The 19,841-nt window shown below is 41.5% G+C and overlaps 1 protein-coding gene across 1 annotated transcript; it reads left to right on the forward strand.

Moving 5' to 3' along the window:
- The first annotated feature begins 10,001 nt into the window (after positions 1-10,001).
- On the forward strand, positions 10,002-19,829 carry asgrl1 (asialoglycoprotein receptor-like 1). Its single transcript, XM_076271379.1, has 6 exons — positions 10,002-10,083; positions 10,582-10,665; positions 10,925-11,020; positions 11,730-11,869; positions 19,206-19,321; positions 19,676-19,829. Exons 1-6 carry the CDS (start codon positions 10,002-10,004, stop codon positions 19,827-19,829), a joined length of 672 nt encoding a protein of 223 aa, XP_076127494.1.
- The last annotated feature ends 12 nt before the right edge of the window (positions 19,830-19,841 follow it).

Raw genomic sequence — 19,841 nt, forward strand, 5'->3', positions numbered from 1 at the left:
GGGATTTTGAATAATCGCACCTGTTAAAGTCTCGTGGGGATGAAAAAGTCTGAAATGCATACGTTTTCCTGAACACACTTTTGTCCTCTGCCTTCGAGTGGATACTGTGATCTCCGGTAAGTGAAGGTGGCACACTTAGATTTTTGCTATCCCAGAGCTAACTTGTAATGCAATTTACCATAGGTAGTTAGCTTCAATTAACAACCGGATCTCCTTATATGGGCAAAGATGGCCGTTTTGGATCTTTTTTGTAGGCGAACTTCAGAGGTCTATGGTAGTCTGAGCGCGATCCAGATCCGGCCGCCTTGTTTTCTCGATCGATTCGCTCGACGTGCACACATACAAATCTTTTTGCTCCTATTATATCACCTAGCCAGGAGCAAAAGTATCGTCACTCGTAGAAGCAGATTCGAGCACTTGTATCAATTGACTTGTAGTCGTGCAAGAAAACCAAAGCGATCTGTATAATTTTATTAATGAGAAATTATTTCTCAGATGCACAACTTCGGATGCATTAGTTCACATTTGGGTTTACAAATGCACGAATGTTGTGCATGTTCTCAGATTATGAAACACGGATGTGCAAATGTGTTTCGCACCAACTGCGCTGCAACGATTGGAGCAAAAGTGTCGAGTGTGTGACTCTTGAAAGTTGTGACTCACAGAATAGGATTTGTGTACCTGTAAAAAGGATTTGTGAACCCGTAGCCCCTATTTAACAAGAAAAAAATATGTACAACTTCAACTTTACTGTTACACATTTATGACTTTAGTGTGCACATGCAAAATCTGCAGTTAAATGTGCTCGCCACTTTTGCACCCAATATACCTTCATAAATAAGTCAATGTATGGAAAACACTGTGTACTTCGTACTCTGTTTGCTCATACAGGACATACACAACAATTGGTAAGCGATAATGGAAGTCAGTTTACCTCTGAAGAATTCCAGTGGTTCACCAAAAAGAATGGAATCAAGCACATCACTACTGTGCTGTTCCATCCTGCAACAAATGGACTCGCCGAGCGATTCATACAAACTTTCAAACAGTCCATGAAAGCTATGGGGAGCACCAAAATGTCCATATCAGAGAAACTGGCCAACTTCCTGCTGTCTTACCGCAACACTGACCATTACACTACAGGAGGTCAGGCACCAGCAGCTCTTTTTATGGGGAGATCTCTTAGGTCACGCCTGGATCTCTTGAAGCCAGACCTACACCGAGACGTGTCAAAGGGACTAAGTGGCCAAATGAAAAAGCAGCCGCCACTAAGAACATTTGAAGTGGGACAATCAGTGCTTGCCAGAGACTACCGCCAAGGTAAACAGAAATGGGAACCTGGTGAGATTGTTTCTAAAACGGGCCCCCTCACCTACACTGTGAAAGTGTTACCTGGACTGATCTGGCGCAGACATGTGGATCAGTTACTGGACAGTACAACCCGACACTCCAACCAAGTCAACACCGAGAGTGCTGCGGATAGCATCGACGACGCTGAGGTGTTTCCAACCTTTGCATCAGGCACACCACCTGCTGCGATGGATACGCCTGCTTTAGAGACTGTTAACCCAGTGACATCTCCCAGGCCTGCTCCTGAGTCACAAGAGCGACATTATCCAGACCGGGTCCGCCTCCCACCGCATAGATTAGATATGTAGTGCATATGAAGTTGTTATTCAGGTTAAACAGTGTTATGTTATGTGACCAACCTGTTTGATATGATATGATTTAAATGATATCTTTGCATTTAAGTTGATTTGAGAAAATGTTTCCGTATTCTATACAAGGAATGTTTGAGACTTGTTTGTGATTTATGTTATGTTGCTTCCTAATGTCTTTATATAGACAATTCTATATTCGCACAAAGAGCAACACTCACACGCTTTTGCTGCTTCACTCACTTCTTCTAGACTGGTTTATTACATACGAGAACTCAACCAATTACAGAACACTGATGCGCCCTAGTGGTCACTATTAATATAGCACAACATTTAGCTACATACATAACATTTCCTCCCCACTAAGATAGGTTGTCCCTTAACAAAAAATATATTTCTTTAACACAACCTAAATTATACACTTTTCCGTGCACAACATAACATTTGTACAGTTTTCTTTTTCTTTTGTACAACAAAATAACAATGAGGAGTTATCTTACTTTCGGTATAACTATGTTGAAAACAATATGTCCCAAAACTCAAACTGTACTACAAACTTCTGTGAGCTAATCACTGTTCACTCATCACGGTAACGTACTGGTGGTTTTGTGATCCTCACAGGATAGCGTTTCACAGTCTCTGTTACCTGAGTATGTCCCGTAGGTGGTAGTTCAGTGGACTGGTGTGTTTTTGATGGTTCGATGATCTCAGGAACTTGATCATCATTCTTTTCTGGTGGAGGTGTATAAGGGTGCAGTGTGGTGCAACTATCACTCTGGGGTAGTAACACCTGTTGGCTTACAGGAAGGTTCACCTCAGTCTGCTGAAGCTCGGGCTCCGGGCGTGTCAGCATCTGGTCCACATGACGTTTCCATACCCCTGGTGATCCCACATTTACCTTGTACGACACCGGTCCTGTCTTTTCCCTAACAACACCTTGTGCCCACTTTTCCTCCCCTTTCCTATAATCACGCACAAGGACTGGCTCCCCAACATCAAACTGTCTGGCCCTAGAGTGACTTGGCGGCGTTGTTGTTGGGCATCCTGTGACCGGTGTACTGCTCCAGCAACACTGGGTTTCAGGAAATCCAGTCGAGAACGCAGCCTGCATCCGAGGAACAACATAGCCGGCGTTTCTTTCGTTGTTGCGTGAGGGGTGTTTCGGTAAGTCAGTAGAAACGCATCAAGTAGCTGACGCACACATGCTGTACCTTTGGATGCTTTTAAGGCATGTTTGAATCTCTGCACAAAGCATTCGGCCAAGCCATTGGTGGCAGGATGGTATGGCGCTGAGCGGATGTGCTTGACTCCATTGGACTTCAGGAACACACTGAATTCTTCAGCACAGAACTGTGGTCCGTTGTCACTCACAAGAATGTGTGGAATGCCATAGCGACTAAAAAGGCCCCTGAGCACTTGAATGGTCGTGCTGGCAGTGGTGCTGTCCATGATGTGCACCTCAGGCCACTTAGAATGTGCATCCACAGCGACCAAGTACATATGTCCTTCAAATGGACCTGCAAAGTCCACATGTATCCTTTCCCAAGGACTGGAGGGCCACATCCAAGGGTGTAGAGGTGCTAGCCCAGGCTCTTTTTGTACACTCTGACAGGAGTGGCAAGATTTGGCCTTGAGCTCAATTTGAGAGTCTATGCCGGGCCACCAAACATAACTGTGTGCCAAGCTCTTCATCCTCACTACACCTGGATGTGCTAAGTGTAGCTCTTCCAGAACCCGGGGGCGCAGTTTAGGTGGCATGACCACTCTCACACCCCACATGAGGCATCCCTGTTGTATTGTGAGATCATGCCGGCGCAACAGATAGGGCGACAGCTCTTCCATAGCGCCCTTTGCAGCTGGAAAACGACCAATTGAGACCATTTCTAAGACACGAGACAAGGTGGGGTCAGACAAGGTGTCACATCTGATCTCGGTGCTACTGACTGGTAGTGTGTCCAACTGAGATGTGTAGAATACCTCTACTGCGCCCCGCTTCTCTTTATGAGTGTAGGAGAGTGGTAACCGTGACAGTCCATCGGCATTTGCATGTAATGTACCTTTCCGGTATTGAATGGTATAATCATGCGCTGACAGGAGGAGTGCCCAACGCTGCATTCGGGCGGCAGCCATTGACGGTGTACTTTTCAATGGACTCAGGATGGAGGTCAGCGGGCGATGGTCAGTGAGTAGGGTGAACTTGTTACCATAGAGGTACTGGTGGAACTTGCGTACTCCAATGACTATCGCTAGCGCCTCCTTCTTGATCTGGGCGTAGTTTTGTTCCGCCTTGCTGAGCGTTCGAGATGCATAGGCTATAGGTCTTTCCTCATTATCAGGCATGACGTGCGAGAGCACAGCTCCGACCCCATAAGGCGAAGCATCACACGCGAGGCGGAGGGGCAGCTTAGGATTGTAGTGGGTCAATACTTCCTGTGATACAAGTAGTGCTTTAGATGTCTGGAATGCTGACTCACAGGCTGACGTCCACTGCCATTTCTTCCCTTTATTTAGCAGTTCATTCAGTGGTTTCATGACAGTGGCTAAGTCGGGAATGAAACGTCCGTAATACGTAAACGTCCGTTTCTTTGTCCAAACTTGACCAACATTGACAGTTCACTCGCCGATGCAGTGAAAAGTCTTCAGGACTACACAACTCGTCGCCAATTTATGTTATGTTGCTTCCTAATGTCTTTATATAGACAATTCTATATTCGCACAAAGAGCAACACTCACATGCTTTTGCTGGTTCACTCACTTCTTCTAGACTGGTTTATTACATACGAGAACTCAACCAATTACAGAACACTGATGTGCCCTAGTGGTCATTATTTATATAGCACAACATAGCTACATACTTAACAATTTATTTCCATGCTAGAAGGGGAGGAGTTGTTATGTTCCAAAGGAACTATTTTATGTGTAGTAATGCGGCACTATGTTTTCTTATGAAGCCGCGGATTGATACAGTTATAGTGATGTATTGAGTGAGCCTGTCCATAAGAAAGTTTTCAGTAAAGAGTTTGTGATCCTGTACTCCTGCATGGTTATTACGTTTGTTGTAAGTGTAGAAAACACAACAGAAGGATTTTGAGTGGAAAGCTCACATTATCAGCGCAACAGCTTCAAAGATGGATCCTCTTAAGTTTGCATATCATGCCAAAAGAGGGGGGGGGGCAATCTACATATTGAATGCCATCCATAAACATGTAGAAAGCTCAAATTCTTTTGCCCGGCTCCTATTCGCGGATTTCTCGTCTGCCTTTAACACCATTCAACCTCACATGCTGGCTAAAAAACATATGGACTGTTTCAACCTGAATCATCATCTACTGTGGATTACAGACTTTCTGACCCAAAGAACACAGAAGGTGCTCAACAAGAGGTTCTCTGACATCAGATACACATCCACTGGCCCACCCCAGGGTTGTGTCCTCTCACCACTACCTTTCATTTTGTACACAGATTACCGTAGAAGCCGCCATGCTGATCGTCATCTAGTGAGGTTTGCTGACGAGACTGTTTTCCTTTCCCTGCTACATGGTTCTGTCCAAGATCACGGGCCTGTCCTCAGTGAGTTTGTGGAATGGTGTGATAGCTCCTTTTTGGAGCAAAATGTTACAAAGACCAAGGAGATGTTCATAGACTTCACTAAGCATGGAGGAAGCAGGACTGCAACTACAATCCATGAGGAACCTGTGGAAGTTGTACTGGGCACTGTCATTGATTACTGACTCTAATACAGAGGTGATTATTAAAAAATTAATGTCAACAGAGGCAGTATTTCTTGAGGAAACTTTACTCCTTTGGAGTGAACAGGAAGATTCTCAGCATTTTTAACACCTTCTTTATTGAAAGTATACTGACCTTTTCATCTATGTGCTGGTTTCATTCCCTCTCAGTCAAAAATAAGAAACACCTCCAGAGCATTGTGAAAACATGTTCTAAAATCATTGGCCACCCTCTTCAGTCTCTGACATCACTGCATGACAAGGCAACATTAAGGAATGCCAACTGCATCTTAGAAGACTCTACCAATGTCTTATATAGACTTTTTGAATGGCTGCCCTCTGGCAGGCGTCTGCGCTGTCCTCTGGCTTAGACTAACAGGAGGAAGGCAACCTTTACTTTTGAGGCTATCCGCCTTTTGAACTTGAATATGCTCCAAGCCCCTTCCTCCTCCATCTCCTGGGACTAACCCCCCCCCCCCCTTACACTCTTTTGTCCTGTCTTATATGTTGTGTTATGTCGTATATATCAGAGATAGAGAAAATGGCCCCTCGGGGATAAATAACGTTTTTGAATTGAATTGAATTGAATTTAATCGAATTGAAAATATGCTTGTGTTATGTTGTGAATGTGAAAATGAACTGCTACCTCCTCTGTCAGCTCTAGCCACTGAAAAGAAATAAGCGGAGAAATCAGGCCAATTACAAAAGCTGCTCAGTCTGACGTGGAATTGAATGAGCTCATTACTATTCATGAGCTCGCCCAGATGAGACCGCGCCCACAGAATTCGTCTAGCTCAGTGACAGTTTTCGTATGCAAGGATGGCTTAAAGGTAGCCTGGCTCCGCGTCCTACGTACTTCCACTCAATTTGCATTTCCCTTCAGTACGTCTGGGTCTGCGGTATATTTACGGGTTTCCTCCTGCAAAAATCTGCAGGTCCAATCAGCGAACAGAAGGAGTGGCTGAGAACGATGACGTTGAGGTCGTGCGCTAGTTTGAGCCAGACATACATCACGACCAAACGTTAGCGATTGGTTATGGCAGATCCAGAGTGGCTCTGGGCAGATCCAATAGTTTTAAACTTCAACAGAGCACTCGCCTTCAAGGAAGATAACGCTTGGCAATGAAAAAATGGCCAGACTCTCTGTACATTATGAAATGTACGAGAGTCTGGTAGGACCAGGCTAGCTTAAAGGTGCCCTGCCACGTATATTTCATTACTTTGTGGTAATGTCTGAAGTTCTACCATGGACTCTGTAACATTTTTTGTGGAAAAAATGCCCTGGTTACCTTGTTTCAAGTCATTCTAGCGTGGTATAGAAAGCCTGCAGGAAGTCTTAGCTGGATTTGCGCCAGTTCTCATGACAGTTGTTATCAACTAATTTGAGCTTCATGGCATGAACGAGTACTATTTGTTTATAACCTGCTAGGCTGCATTAAACCTGTATAACATTTCACTTCCTTGAGTTGACAATAGCGGTTTACTATGGGTGGACTGGGCACATGGTCATAGACTGCCGCGATGGTAGCTGTTATCAACTAATTTTAGATGATGGCATGAACTTAGCTTAACTTAACTTAGCAACACATAGTTCCTACAGATAACTTGTCTTTGTTGTATTGTTTGTTTGTTTGTTATTGTGTTTCCCTGCCTTCCTACTATGTAAAGCGACCTTGGGTTTGAGAAAGGCGCTATATAAAATAAACTTATTATTATATTATTATTATATTATGAACTTAGCTTGGCTAGCGAGTGCTAGCATTGTCCAAATGGGCATAAAACCTGCTAGCGAGTGCATTTAACCTGTATAACATTTCACTTCCTTGAGTTGACAATAGCGTTTTACTTACGGACTGGGCACTGGTCGTAGACTGCCACGATGGTAGCCTACTGCTCCAGCTTTGGCATTGTTCCAAAAAATAAGTTCTATTTGTGCATAGCACACAAGCCCGTTCACGTTAAAGGTGCCCTGCCACACAAAACCGCTTTTATTTGTATTTTTTTAAATAGATTAGGTCTATATGTGTGTGTGTTATGTCATGAATGTGAAAATGAACTGCTACCTCCTCTATCAGCTCTAGTCACCAAAAAGAAATAAGCTGAGAAATCAGGCTAATTGCAAAAGCTGCTCAGTCTGACGTGGAATTAAATGAGCTCATTACTATTCATGAGCTCGCCCAGTCGAGATTGCAGCCTCAGAATTCGTCTAGCTCAGTGACAGTTTTCGTAATGAAGGATGGTTTAATGTGAACGGGCTTGTGCACGAATAGAACTTCAACAATTCATGTTGCCCAACAGCCCAGAGCTAAGGATCAGATGGCTTCAGTTTATTTTAATAATATACAGGGATGTAGTGGTAAAATAAGAGGTGGGTAAACAATGAATTTGATGAGGTGGACTGCGCCTTGCGGTATCGGATTTTTAAAAAGGGCATTCATAACATGTTTGATGATGGCAGAGGTTATTGTGCAATGTTTATAAAAATACCAAATGGTTCCTAGAGTGTTGAAGAATGTTAATATTGGGAATACAGCGTGATTGTTGAATATTATGTTTAGCCTCCACTATCCCTGATAATATATGAACATGCATATGAATATGTTCATATATGTTGCATGTTATCCTGATTGTGTCAGAGATGATTGAGGGTGTGCATGATTTAAGGCTTTGGTGTAATAAAAGTGTTTATTCTTTCTTTAGTCGTGCCTTGTTTAATTTACTTTGTTTGCTTGCCACGTTTCCTCTTGTTTCATGTACAAAGTCCATGTCACTTTCATGTCTGAAAAGCATCAACAAATTAAAATACATGACATGAAGATAATGAAAACGTATAATATACAGGTCAAACTGGTGCACTACAAATGTAAAATAAGCTTCTGTAATCCCAGTGCTCATTTGACAGATGGCTGATTGCAGTTATCATGTTACAATGATGAGCACATATGAACTCTTTTGACATGCTGTTTGACATTTGTAAGTTTAAGTAATACAGATCATTGAATTACTCCAAAGAGTTGCTAAAGATCAGTGAAAGACTTAAGTTAAGTCAAGTCACATTTATTTATATAGCACACTTAAACGCAGTTGACCTAGAGTAGGTGTTCAAATATGACATGGGTGAAATTAGAAAAAGGTTTCATTACTGCAAAACTGTGTTCAGAAGTCTTGGTTAATTATACCTTACTGATCAAATTATTGATCAAATCCTTATACTTTTTACTATACAGTTTTTAAGATACGTTTATGCATACACCATTGCTTCATGGCCTGTAACTGTCCTTTGCCACCGTGGACAGATTCCCAGCATGTGTACACTTCTGTGTTATTTGGGTCATGACAGAAGGGCAACACTGTATTGATTCTACTGCCTGTGGCCCAGGTACATCAGACAGGGAGACGCGCAGACTGTGAGTGGATGCAGGTAAAAAAGGGTGGTGAGTGACGAGAATTAGATATTTTACAGGGTTCTGTGTCTTTAAAATTATGAACATGTTTAGAATATCAACATTGTTTTTTTGTTGTTGTTGGATTTTTTTTTTTTTCTGGTGAGTCATAGTTTTGCCACTCAGCGGGCATATGTGAGTGTTATTTGCTTTCTCAAATATGTGGGTCAAAGGCACTACTTTTGTTAAAAAAAAAAAAAAAAAAACTCAACTGAAATTGTCCTTTATCCAATCATGGACACCACTAAATCATGTGTCTGTCACATATTATTGTCTAAGAATATAAATTGATTATGACCAATTAATATCTGTTTTTTTACTGACCATGATTGTGACATTTGTTGTATTGGCATCAATACAATGTATTTTATGACACATATTTCTATATTATAAAATACTTATACCATGGTCTAGGTTGAAAAGGGTGTCGTTTAAAAAGTGATATACTACACCTATAACATTATCATGACGTTGCTTGACAACGCCTGAGTTAGTCCGCTCAGCTGTGACTTATCAACATTCCACAGCGTTGCAATAAACAGCTGAAAAAACTAACGATTTTAGCTCTAAAACTCATTTAGTATTAATAATTGATTTCATATTTATTTATTTCGTAAGAGACCATGGTATAAACGAGATAATGCCCTCCGCGTCGTCCATTTATTTCCGATAATGGACACCTCGTCGGGCACTATCCCTTACATATCAGCTGCCAAGGTCCTTTATACTGAAAGATAAATTACAAGATATAATTATATCATTTAATATTTTCATGTGTGTAAAATATTCAAATGTAATTGTTGACACATACTTCAGATTAACTCAAATAATTCTGAAATCATTCTTAAACTGATAAAAGCTTAAATACATTTCTAAGTAAGCTACCTTTCCACAGATTGTAGAAATCAGAATAGACCAGAAATTACCATTTTGAAGTTAATGTTCAAAGTGAAGTTAATCATTCCCTGTGGCCAATTTCCAATAGTTTGTTTTCAGTTAACTCTGTCAGACTGGCTCTGATTAGCATGCATTTCATGCCCAGGGACATTGCTTCACCAAAACATAATCAACCAATTTCATGCACAAAATGTGTGGCCATCAAAGAAACATTGATGGTGCACTGAAACTGACCTGTCTGCTTTAGGTGTATGACAATATCTATTTTTTTAGTGATGGAGAGTATAAACTATGACAGATTCAGCTCATCAGATACAGAAAATCTCCATCACAACCCAAAACTGGTTCCTCTAAAAGGTAGGTGCTTATTTGAGATTGGTGTTTATTAGGCAATGGTTACATTTAAATCTGAATAGAAATATTCTGCCCTTTTAGGCCAAGTTAGTTGGACACAAGTGTATACCAATTCCAAATCTTGCACCTTGGTAGCCTAATCCCTAAATTGCTTGAGATTAGGAAAACAATTGGTTAGTTGGTGAACCGGTGTGAAAATGATAAAATAGCCATGCTTTGTTTACATTTGTTTTTCTGCACCCGTGCCCTTGTATTATTGTACTGCCGCACTAGCAGCTGAATGTAGCCTATGACAGGGCAATCTTTGTTATGTGCAGTTTTTTGCCACATAAAGACAGTCAGCAGCAGTCTACCCAGTCTGTGCTGCTTAACAGCTTATCAAAATTCCTTGGCAGTGCCTGTTCTGCTTTGAAGTCAGGAGAAAAGTGCATGATCTAATCATCATCATAACCTTTTTTACCCCCCTCCCTCTCTCTTTCTCTCTCTCTCTCTCTCTCTCAGGCAGACAGAATAGAGTGGCATATGTCCTGTATGGCCTTTTGATCCTTCTCTTACTAATCCTAGTGATGGTCACTGGAATTAAATGTAGGCTATACCTGTCTTTTACCTTCAGACTACATAGTTCTTATTTTCACTGCCACACACAACATATACATGCTCATTTGTGTTGTAACACACATTCATAAAATGAAACGGTAACACTTTACTGGACAGTATCGACATGTGACATGACACTGTCATGAACACATGACACTGTCATAACAGATGAAACCTAAACCTAACTCTAAACCTAACCCTCTATATCTTAAACCTCTCTATATCTTAATCTGTTGTTTTCTCTCAGTTTCTCAGCTGAGCCAAGGTATTGAAGAAATCAAGATTTACCTAACAGCAGCGAGCTCTCATAGCTCTCCGTTCCCAGCTAAGTCTCCACAGCATGGTCAGTGCTTCAAATCTATTAGGCTATCACATTCAAATACTGTATGTCGTAGATGATCTGAATATTTTAAATGCAGTGATGAGTCAATTTGTTGTGGTACTTTTTTATTAGTGTTAGACTAATGAATGTATTTCTGAGCATGTCCAAGTATCTCAAATATTTGCTGAATTGAAATCATGACCGCTGTATAATCATATGCCATTCTATTTCTTATCCCTATATCTCACACACAGGTGAAGTAGATTTGGGCCCACAATTCGTGGAGGTGCAAGGCAAGTAATTCACCAGCTCCTTCGTCTCTCATACCTTTTATTATGTAATCAATAAGGTGAAGTGCATATAGATTGAATGTGTTGCAAAGACCATAGAGCTTCCTTATTTTGCATCAATGTTGTTTCAGTTTTCTGATATTCACTGTCATATACCATATAAAGGAATATTCTGTCATTAGGTGTTTGGAGTTTTAAGCCCCCAACGTCGTCTTCCATGCAGCGCTGCAATGAAGGCACTAGGGGATAGGCAAGGGTTAGGGTTATGGCTAGGTGCCTTGAAGTCGATGGTCGCAGCACTGCCTTGAAGTCAATGGTGGGGGCTTAAAACACCATCAAGCCTCTCATTATGTAGTCTGTGCCAGTCACACAAGGGTGTAATCCATCTTGAAAGGCCTTACGACCTTACGATGTATTCTTGTTTCTCTTTACAACTGCAGGGGACTGTCACAGTGACTGGTTGTACTTTGAAAACCACTGCTACTACTTGTCGACTGAGAAAACCAACTGGCACAGTGCAGAGCAGAGATGCATTGAGCAACAGGGACACCTGTTTGTCCCCAACTCTATGATGGAGATGGTAAGAGTTCTGTATGAACATTAGTTTTTACCTCAAAAAAACTTGGTGATCGATGATAATTAATCTTAATAGATTGGAATAACTGCTTTAAAGCAGTCATAGAATGGAAGAGTGTTTCAACCTTTGCTTTGCTGCATAAAGAGCAAAGCCCCAAAGCTACTATGAGACAGAAACACGGTGGTTTTCTCTTTCATATGCAAATTTCAGATTTTGAAATTACCTAAAAATGGGCAAATCTGAGCAAAGTCAGAGTGTGACGCTGAACACAGACTATGGGCGTAGGTTTAGGTGTGGATGGTAGGTACTAGTTCCATCAATATTTTGAGATGACAAAATTTGTCAAAACCGCCTTTGTGCTATTTGGACTGATTCCGACGGCCAGGACGACCGTAAAAGAAACACTGTTATGTGATTGGCTGAAACCCAAGAGGGGTTAAAGGGGAACTTGGCAACTATTTCAACGTAATAAACCCGTTTAGAAATCATTTGGATGGTTAATTGACCTGTTCCGGTGAAAATGGTGACTTTTCCCGCTGCCCCTAGCGTCCCCAGGCGGAAAACCAACCTTGCAACATTGAGACTACCGTCCCGGAAAAAGAAGTGAGAAACAAGAAACTCGTTTTAAATCGTGTTTCTTACCTTGTAACATCCACTTTGTCTGCCGAACTTATGCTAACCGTTTTAAACAAATCCATGTACTTTATCGTTACCTTTTTCCACAGTTTGAAATAGCATAATGCACAATTTCTCCAGCAGAGGGGGAAATCCTGCCAAGTTTCCCTTTAATAGTTAATAGTATTTAATGATCTGCATAATTACAGTGCATGAAAATGAACCATTTAACTTAGAAACTTCATTCAAACTTTGTAACGTAGGTCTTCTAAGATTAAGAGTCTGGCCACGAACAATGTAATGGCCCAACTCGAGGGACGGCACCAAGCATGCATTTGAAAATCTCACTGCACGCAATTGGATAACACTAGACCAATGTTTACTTTGAATGATTCTGGACTTCAACGCAATTAGATAACACTACAACCAATGTTTACTGACCTCCAACGTTGCAGCGCTGTCGTCATCAGTTTAGCTCGCCTCTGGCCCGCCTATATCAGATACGCCAATTTGATTGGTTTCCCGGGATGTAAGGGGTAAAAGTAACGTGCATCATTGCTCATTGCCAGAGTGTCTCGCAGAGAAAATTCCATTGTGCTCTCGTGAGAACTCTGATTTCCCAGGGTACTAAAGGACAAGGCTGCTATATACTTTTCATCTTTGTAACTTTTATACTTTTTAAACTATGAATTAATATCTATGAACTATGAATCACCCGGAGAGAAGAAATACTCTTTTCTGATTGGCTGGCGGGGTGGCTTTTAATTCTGAATAACGGGACACCTGGGAAGTAGATCTGGTAAAAAAAGGTTTAATCGCCGTTCCATATCAATGCTTATGAATAGTAACTTTAACAACCATAGTAGGACGACGGTTGAGCCTGGAGGCAGGCTTCACAACAATGGAATCAACTGTAAACAAGCTAACTTTCTATGCTGTTATAGGGCCAACGAAGGTTGTACAACAAGCTGAACTAGTGGGCTTTTTTTTAAACGGAACCGCGTGTTTCCTTTGCGTGCTATAAAGGCATGGCTTTACAGTGGCAACCGGGTGATAAGCGGGATAACGGCCCTCGAGGTGTGTCCAGTTATACAGAATTAATGGACTCGGGCGGAGGGGAGTTCTTTGTCCCTCGCCCTCGTCCATTAATTCCGTATAACATGACACCTCGGTGGCCGTTATCCCTTACTTAAACATAGACTTAACATTGGCCATTGTGACATCACGAAAGCAATTATAATCCTAGGCCAGATTTTCAGGCCACCTGCAGCAACTGTCACTCTCAGACTTTAAGCATACAATCTGGCTCTCTTATAAGACTACAGATCCTGTTCAACTGTTTCCTCTGCCCACAACAGTTAAAAATAAAAGTTCTCACTACAGTAATTCACTGTTAAATAATTTAACAATTTAAACTACTCAACTATTTAACTGTTCAGCCATTCCAACTGTCAGTTATCATAAACTATGCCTCCAGCCAACTATATTAAACCACCACCTACCTAGCAGCCAACATAGCAACAATTGAAAAAAGCATCTATGTCAGTTTCCATAGCAACCAACATGATTATACTAACAATCCTTCATCCTTCTACCTTCTATCCTTCTACCCTAGCAACAACCTAGCAATGACCTCAAGTACCCTAGCAACAGCCTAGCAACCACTTTCACAGTTAAAACCTAGCAACCAACATAGCAACCAACATGATTAACCTAGCAAGCAGCTTTGCAACCACCATAGCTACCCTAGCAACAGCCTAGCAACCACCTCAAGTACTCTAGCAACAGCATAGCAACCCTGTCAAATACCTTAGCAACAGCCTAGCAACCACTTCCACAGCTACAACCTAGCAACCAATATAGCAACCAATGAGATTAACCTAGCAACCAGCATAGCAACCACCACAACTAACCTAGCAACCACCTCAAGTACTCTAGCAACAGCCTAGCAAACATGTCAAATACCCTAGCAACAGCCTAGCAACCACTTGCACAGCTACAATCTAGCAACCAATATAGCAACCAATGAGATTAACCTAGCACCAAAGCACTTTTCCTCTGTTGCACGCACGCTATTTGTTTATCCAATACCGGCTTTAGAAATAACAATGTCCACTGACAAGGTAGAGCAAGGTATGTTGCATGATTTTATGAAAGTATGATGTATTGCGACATCAAAAGCAAGTCAAATTTGACGTTTCTTATGTCTCATTCCATTGAACTACAGATCCGCTACCCAATTTGGCAAACTTGCATAGTGCTGTTATAGCCGATAGAGGGCCGCGAAGCGAATGCAGAAGTGCCGTTCACCCTGTTATGAGTTCATGAACCACTGAAACGATTTTGGAAACATTATTTTAAAGGGACACCAGGCAACGTTTTCGTGTTAATTACTCATCTTCGTAAGTCGGTATATGGTTAAATGACTCATTACAGGGCGAATGCAGACTCTCTCGCCCGCCCCTGCTGCCTGTAGGAAGAATATCCCGCTTGCAAGTTCAGTGTATCGTACCCGCTGACCGAAGCAGGATCAATTTACATCCTGCATCCACAGCACAGAGGCGGGCTAACGAAACGCTAGCGATTGTTGCAAACGTGTGTATAATGGCAGAGCCGGCAAAGAAGCAGCGAAAACTCTTGACGGAAGATGCAAAGAAAAGGAAAAGAGCTTCAGACCGAGCGAGGGGGAGTTTCGTAGAGAAAAAGCATCAGGCTTGCCTGGTGTCCCTTTAAGGTACAAAAAACTCTTTGCTGTTGTTTTAAGTACCCTAGCAACAGCCTAGCAACCATGTCAAATACCCTAGCAACAGCCTAGCAACCACTTCCACAGTTACAATCTAGAAACCAATATAGCAACCAATGAAATTAACCTAGCAACCAGCATAGCAACCACCACAACTATCCTAGCAACAGCCTAGCAACCACCTTAAGTACCCTAGCAACAACCTATCAACCACTTCCACAATGACAACCTACCAACCAACATAGAAACCAACATGATTACCCTAGCAGCCTAGCAACCACTTGAGTTACTTTAGCAACCGCCACAACTACCCTAGCAACACCCTAGCAAACATCTTAATTACCCTAGCAATAACCTAGCAACCACCACTATGTCAACCTAGCAACCACCATAGCAACCAACACGATTACCCTAGCAACCAGCATAGCAACCACTTATTTTGCATAGCAACCACCATATGTACCCTAGCAACACCCTAGCAACCATCTAAATTATCCTAACAACAACCTAGCAACCACCACTATAATGTCTACCCAGCAACCACCATAGCAACCAACATGATTACCTTAGCAACCACCACAGCAACCACTTTATTTTGTATATCAACCACCATAAGTGCCCTAGCAACACCCTATCAACCATATGATTTACCCTAACAACAACCTAGCAACCACCACTATAATTTCAACCTAGCAACCACCAAAACAACCAACATGATTACCCTAGCAACCAGCATAGCAACCACTTTATTTGGCATAGCAACCACCATATGTACCCATGTACCCTAGCAACACCATTGTATTCTATCTCTGCATATCTGTTTTTACTCTGTATGATATTTTACATCAGTGGTCCCCAAACTTTTTCTTCTGAGGGCCAGCTTACTATGCCTGGCTGTAAGAGAGGGCCAGAGACTCGGAGTATATCAGTAACCATAAATAGCTTAGTGCTGTGAACAACAGCAGTCTACCTTAGTTGAATATTCCACTACTTTTAATCTATAGGCTATTGCAGTGGTTCCCAAACTTTTAACAGGCATGTACCCCCTGAGACATTATGATCTTCCGGAGTACCCCCAACACCACCAATTGTTAACAAGTTTTTTTTTAATTGTTTTATTAATATTTATTTTTATCAATTTTGTCGAGAATAGTGAATAGGATCATAAACATATGATACAAATCTCATCAATAGTCAACATATGATAGGCCTACAAATGTGCTGAATATAATGATTTTAAATAGATCTGCACCTAATCTCACACACAATCGTCTTGTTGAATGCAGTGATCTTATCTGCTAGGTGCTTGTCTTTGCCTTGTAACTGGAGATTTAACTCATTGAGCTTTCCAAATATATCGCTAAGATAGGCCAGCTTCGTCAAGAAATGTTCATTAGTGAACGTGCTTGCAGATTCAAACATGCGCTCTTCCTCCAAGAAGAGGCGACTCGGAGCTCAAACACGCGACAGCACTTTACCTCGGGAAAGCCACCTTGCCTCGCTGTGAAACAGTACAGCCTTTTGGTCAGCTCCCATCTCCTCTCAAAGTGTGGAGAATAGACACGATTTTAAGGGCCGGGTCTTGATGAAATTCACCACTCTCACAACCTCGTTAAAAATCTCATTCAGGTCGGGACTAACGGCTCCCACACACAGCTGCGTGCTTCGCGTTGCTGGAGACGCATCCCATTCACTTTACATGGGCTCACGTGATCCGTTGCCGAACTGAATTGTGGGTCCGTCGCATCGCGTTTCTCCCGCCGCTCGCGTTGAGGAGTTCAGCTGTTGCTGCACCGACAGACGGCACCGGCCAATCAAGCCAATCTACGGACGGCACCAACCAATCACATTACGGTTTTACTTCAAGTCATTTGCATAGCTACCGTCGGGAACACCCACTGGCATGCATTGACGGAACGCAGCTGTGTGTGGGAGCTCCCCTGTCGGTGCAGCAACAGCTGAACTCCTCAACGCGAGCGGAACGCGAAACGCGACGCGACGGACCCACAATTCAGTTCGGCAACGGATCACGTGAGCCCATTTAAAGTGAATGGGATGCGTCTCCAGCAACGCGATGCACGCAGCTGTGTGTGGGAGCCGTAACTAAGCTGCCTTGACAGGAGCGCTTCCCTATGAATAACACAGTGCGCCCATTGCGCATCGGGTGCATGGGCCTAGGCTACAGATAAAAAATAAATAAAAAAAACTCCTGTTTTTCACGTCAGTTCGCGCCCCACCTGACATGTCTCTGCGACCCACAGTTTGAGAAACGCTGTTTTACCCTCTCTGTCTCCACTCTCGAATATTTTGTTAATGCGGAGAAAATTTAATTTAAGGTAAAAAGTTACCAACGTGGGATAGAGAAAACGTTTGAAAAGGCATATGACTTAAATATTTTTTTCGCGTACCCCCTGAAATCAGTCCACGTACCCCTGGGGGTACGCGTACCCCAGTTTGACAACCGTGGGGCTATTGCAATTTAATACCATTGTTAGCTGTGTTTATATTGCCATCATGCCATATCAGTGTAAAATGTAACTCAAATTAAATAATACTAATAAAAAGACTTTTGCATTCCCAAAAGTATTAGCAGGTAGTCCCAAAAGTATATTTCATTAAAAATGTGTGAACTCTGAACTCTGAAAATGTAAAGTTCTCAAACTTTTATGAAGTGCTGAAGTGGTCTGAAAGGACCACCATTCTAACTTTCACTCACCTGAACTTGTGAACATTGTATGAACATTTGAACAAATAAAAATAATTATCCCAGAAAGTCCCAGAAATATGACTTGAATATAAGTTAGTTAGTTATTAACAATTCATTGATAAACTTTTAGAATACTTTGAGCACTGATGCAGTCAGCATAGGCCTCTTACTGTTCATTGTTTGCAGATAGGCCTACATTTCATTCCGTTTTTGATGGCAAACGCGAAACAGCGCCAAAACAACCACCAGTGGACAAAAAGAGTATTACATGTGTACTGTTAAGACTTGTCATAGAGAATGAATGGGGGAAATTGCGGAGGTTATAGTTTGACGATGTCCTACTCCCGTGCGGGCCGGTTGCTATATACCACGGACAAGTTTGGGGACCACTGTTTTACATAATATTTTTGCATTTTCATGCACTGGTAATTCCTTGGAATTGCTTTCTAGTTACTAATAGCTAAACATATTTAGTAATTTGAATACATCATATTGATATTTAAATTATTAGGCTACACTTGTCTTTAATGTCATCAAATTTGTTTTGTGTATGTCTAATTGAGTACCTGTCACTTTAAGAAGTATGTGAACGTAATTAGCTTTCAGTCTCAGGGTTTTAGGTTAGTGGATATAGTTGTGCATATTGCAAGGATATGTGGATTCAATTCATCATGTTTTCTGTCATTAGATAAAATAAATGTTCAAAAAACGAACAAGTCAAAAAACATCTTTCTGGGATCATAGAAGAGATAAGTCGCTAGAATATCCGTCTACTCTGTTGCGCACAACCTGCTGCTAAGGTTCTATCTGACATTTTTGTCAAAATGGAGTTATTTACATATTTTTATTCTTTGAAAGTTTCTTAAGTTCAGATGAGGTGTTTCTTAAAGTTGTGTACATATTTGGACTTTATATCAAAAAGAACTTGTTCCATTTACCATGTAACTCTATGGAATTCTAAAACTTTGAAGCTCAATATCTCAGAACTACTCAAAACGCAGATAGAACCTTATTATTCTAAGGTAGTGAAGTGTCTTGCAATGTTCATTTCTATGAATATCGAAATGCACCATAGTATTGCAACTGCAAGATTCTAACTTAATGTACAATATTTTTTGTATTCTCTATTTCTCAGCTAACCCTTCTTAATGCAACATTTACACTGAGATTTGTGAATGAAACCTTTCATATGGCACGGCAGAGAGACACATGCATGTGAAAAATAAAATACTTTTTAAAGTAGCCTACTCATAGTTAATATATTACTTCTCCAGGAGTACATGTCGATGGTTGCAGTGGAAAAACACATGTACTGGATTGGACTGGTAGAATATGGACATGAAGGCAACTGGACCTTAGTTGATGGGACAGACTTTAAATCTACGCCAAAGTAAGTGAATGCTACTGAAGAAAATGTGTGAGAAGCACAGTATGGCTATTAGGCGGAAGATTAGAAGAGGGCAGATTTATGTCTTCAAGTTTATAGGTAGTGTGTGATATACTGTGAAGTTGACAGATCTAGACTAATAAATGGCTAATTGCTGCACACTTTTCTGAAAGGAAGATACATGTAGCCTAAAGAGCCATCAGATATGATTTTATGACATTGTTTGAAAATTTGCAACGTGACTGGGGATCAACTGCTGTTTTCCTTTCCTTATTCAAAAAATAACAAAAAATAATCATAGAAAAGACAACTCACACACAACACTCCTCCATATTTACTTTCTTCTTCTCTAACCAGATTTTGGGATAATGGGCAACCGGACGATTGGCATGTGCGTGTGAACGGAGAGGACTGTGGCCAGCTCCATCCAGACATAAAAATTGGCTTAAGAAGATGGAATGACGCTGATTGCACCCTGAATTACTATTACATATGTGAGGCTAATGTCTAAAGTATAATTATG

The sequence above is a fragment of the Alosa pseudoharengus genome, unplaced genomic scaffold (genome assembly GCF_046254945.1).
Source record: "Alosa pseudoharengus isolate Yale_2024_CS ecotype anadromous, Long Island Sound unplaced genomic scaffold, YU_APseudo_1.1 YU_APseudo_1.1_scf_6, whole genome shotgun sequence".
NCBI classification, from domain to species: Eukaryota; Metazoa; Chordata; class Actinopteri; order Clupeiformes; family Clupeidae; genus Alosa; species Alosa pseudoharengus.

Bases quoted from the DNA above. Each gene is read 5' to 3' on its own strand.
- asgrl1 (XM_076271379.1), top strand. From the start codon at position 10,002: ATGGAGAGTATAAACTATGACAGATTCAGCTCATCAGATACAGAAAAT. The intron at 10,084-10,581 runs GTAGGTGCTTAT...TCTCTCTCTCAG, and splicing joins AAAACTGGTTCCTCTAAAAG to GCAGACAGAATAGAGTGGCA. The intron at 11,021-11,729 runs GTCAGTGCTTCA...TTACAACTGCAG, and splicing joins AGCTAAGTCTCCACAGCATG to GGGACTGTCACAGTGACTGG.